The 3,192-nt window shown below is 43.7% G+C and overlaps 1 protein-coding gene across 1 annotated transcript in view; it reads left to right on the plus strand.

Annotated features, from left to right (window-relative positions):
* KCNN2 (potassium intermediate/small conductance calcium-activated channel, subfamily N, member 2) overlaps positions 1 to 3,192 on the plus strand; it is a 71,175-nt gene that overhangs the window by 719 nt on the left and 67,264 nt on the right. Inside the window, exon 2 of the mRNA XM_010568448.1 lies at positions 75 to 170. Within this exon, the coding sequence (XP_010566750.1) occupies positions 75 to 170 (96 nt within the window). The remainder of the gene's footprint in view (positions 1 to 74; positions 171 to 3,192) is intronic.

The raw sequence follows: 3,192 nt of genomic DNA on the forward strand, positions 1-3,192 counted from the left end.
GGGGTGGCGGTGGCGGGGCGGGAGCGGCCCCTGCGCGTGGGTCTCTGAGGGACGGCGGTGTCTTTCTCTTGCAGGAGTCGCTCTATTCCCTCGCTCTGAAATGCCTTATTAGCCTCTCCACGATTATCCTGCTCGGGCTCATCATCGTGTACCATGCACGGGAAATCCAGGTAACGTTTCCTTCTGTGGGTGACTGGGCACCGCTGGCGTAGCTGGGGGTGCGAGGTGGTTTGTCTCAGGGCGCAGCGGTGGTAAGTACTTGGCACTTCCCGCTGGTGCAGAAGGTGCAAGTGATCCATCTCTGCGCGCCTGCCGAAGTTGGTGAATGGACCTCAGCCCTGAGAGAAACACGGCAGGCGTATATGTGCCAGGAAGCTCTCCCTGCTAGGGACAGTTGCCCGCAGTTGTGCTGTAGGGTCGCTTAGCCCCGAGGTTATAACACGCTTTCTCGGTGACATGCCTGCCGTCTTCTGTAGCGGATGTACGGCAACAGTCTTTTATTTCCCAATGACTAAATGCCGTGCTGTGCATTTTCTCTTGACGGCAAGGTTAATTGTCTTCACTGTGCAAGGTATGTAATCTTCACTGCGCTGTCTCAGACACGAGCGTGCTCTAGGAGAATGTTTAAGAGGAGGGGGAAGACCTATGTTTGACTTGTTTTATTTAATGCCGCACAGCTGCTAGGAGTGTGACAAAGGAAGACTGTCAAGAAAGGTAGGGTTAAAGGTACAAGGAACATAAGGATCAAAGCTGTAGAATGAGTCTCACAAATAATGTCACAGGTTCTCTCCGAGGGACTTAGTTCTAATTTCAGTTGTAATTTTTTTGACCAAGAAATTAAAATTTGGCATTTCAGCTCAACTGCAACATACAACAGATAGATTTCAAAGTTTTGAAGGGAAAAATACCTTATTCGCAGATACATCAGTGCTTTTGCTTTTTCAGATTAGTTAGAGACACCTTGAGCTACAAGCTGAAATGACAGCTTTCAAGGGCAAAGAAGACGTTTCCACTGGTACCACTCAGTACACACACATACACACACACACACACACACACAAAATAATTCAGAATTCTGTAGTACCCTGCTTCTGTGCAAATGAATGCTGTAGTTTCAATGTGAAATGGTACCGTAGTCTCCTACTTAGGGTAATGTTTGAGAAGTATTATGTTACTGAAGACTCTGTGCCAAATTGGATCCTGTTGTGCAGTCCTTGCACATGCAAAACTTCTATTCCTGGCTCAGAACCCAGTTTCTCTGCATCAGTATCAAAGATATTGAAAGCTCTTTAATGATATTGTACTCAGTAAACAAGTGTTCTGGTGAAAGAACATCTCTATAAACTACTGGAGTACTGATGAAGAGGTTTCTTTATCTGTATAAAAATAAATGAGTGGTGCTGCTGCAATGTGGGAGCCGCCTTCTGTGGTGTATCTTCCCACAAGTGGTGCTTGAGGCATGAAGAGCAAAGCTGAAAAAAGATCCCTGTAAATATTTGAATTACTCTCTGCATTTTCCAGAAACTTTAAATGGAAAACTTTATGCAAGATAACCAAATAGTTGTAGGTCTCTGTATGCATCAGCTTATACTACGTAGTTACTCCAAGATTCAGTTGGAGGGTTTTTTTCAGGTAAATAGTTACAAATTTTCATTCCCTTAGGAGTGTGTTACGGATCAGAAAAAACAATCTTAAAACACTAAAGTTGTAATTCTGGTGTGTTTGGGTTTTGTTGTTGGTTTTGTTTTTTTTTTTAATTTACTGTTTTTAAAGAACTTCCTCAGGTATGTGACTACATGGAAGGAGTTGTGCAGTCATGTGACTTAATCACGGTTAGTGTAGTTTTCAGTGCTGCCTGACAGTACAGAAAACAAGTATACCTGCCTGTAAAACAGCAATACCCTGTGTTTTAGTCTGAGAGACATCGAAAACTGCAGTAGGCATGGTGGGACCTGGAGTGAGCTGCATTTTCAAGGGGCTCTGTCATTCATGTTGAAAATGAAAAGTTCTCTTTTTTTCAAGGAGCTTATTTGAAGGAATGGGTATAGTAGCACCCATAGCTATTAGATACCTGACAGCTTTTTAATTTAGGCCTAGTCTGGTTTTGTGCACACTCTTCACTTTTAAAAAATAACATGACAAACATGCAGAGCAAAAATTACATCCATCTACGATTGTAAATTTATCTTACACTTGACACCTGAAAACAAGAAGTACCTTTAAAACACTTTGGCTTGGGAACATACAGAATCGTCTCCAGGCAAAAGAAAATACTGCATAAGCCTGATAATGTAATGGTTTTTAAATAATCTTTAAAGCTGACTGTTTTCTGAAAGGCACACGTGCCTTTAATTCAAGCAAGTATCCTGCTATGTGCAGTAGAATGATTCACGTCTGTAGAATCATGCCCACAGATGGATGGTTGTGTCCTGGAGGACTGTTTGCACCGGCTATTTGTCAATCCTGTTCATGTTTGAACATTCCTTTCTAATTCTTGTCTGAAGCATACTTAGACTTTACCGGTGGATATGGTGTAAATAAGCAGGAATTCATTGAGAGAAGAAAAATTGTTCTATAGAACGGAAGAAGGTCAATGTATTCTGCTTGCGGTGTGGTATCTTTCATACTCTGGCGGAAGCAAACCAACCTAAACATAAGTAGATTTTTCTACAAAGCATGAGACAAAACATGATGGGAAATAAAAAGCTGACAGTTCAGTGATTATTACTGAGTGCAGATTTAATGTTTAGAAACTCCTGGTGACCTGAAGTGCTGGCAAATGGAAATCAGCTTTTTCATTCTTTTCAGTAGTCTGTGACCTTGATTTATTGGTAGGAAGTCTGAACAGCCATGCCGCAAGCAAGTCCGTGGGGCAGAGCCTAGCAGCGTAGCGGGTGACTCTAGTCTTTCCGTTCAAACGACCTTGCCGGTATGCTTTGCTTTGCTTTGAAAACAGTCAGCCAGTCAGGTCGACCAAGCTCCGGAGTTTGCCTGTCCCAGACCTGCTGAGCATTTTAAGGGAGCTGGAAGGGAAGTTTATGAAGACTTGTAGGGATTCTTGCCAAGAGCCGGAAGGAGTGTACCGGCGTGAGACGAATGAGTTTTCTTTCTCGTCTTCCCCCCCGCTTAGACAGGGGCTGCTGTGCGGCGCAGGAGCTGGAGCACCTTCAGTCCCTCGGGGCTTGGGGGGGC

This window comes from Haliaeetus leucocephalus, unplaced genomic scaffold (assembly GCF_000737465.1).
Source record: "Haliaeetus leucocephalus isolate CR32 unplaced genomic scaffold, Haliaeetus_leucocephalus-4.0 Scaffold241, whole genome shotgun sequence".
NCBI lineage: Eukaryota > Metazoa > Chordata > Aves > Accipitriformes > Accipitridae > Haliaeetus > Haliaeetus leucocephalus.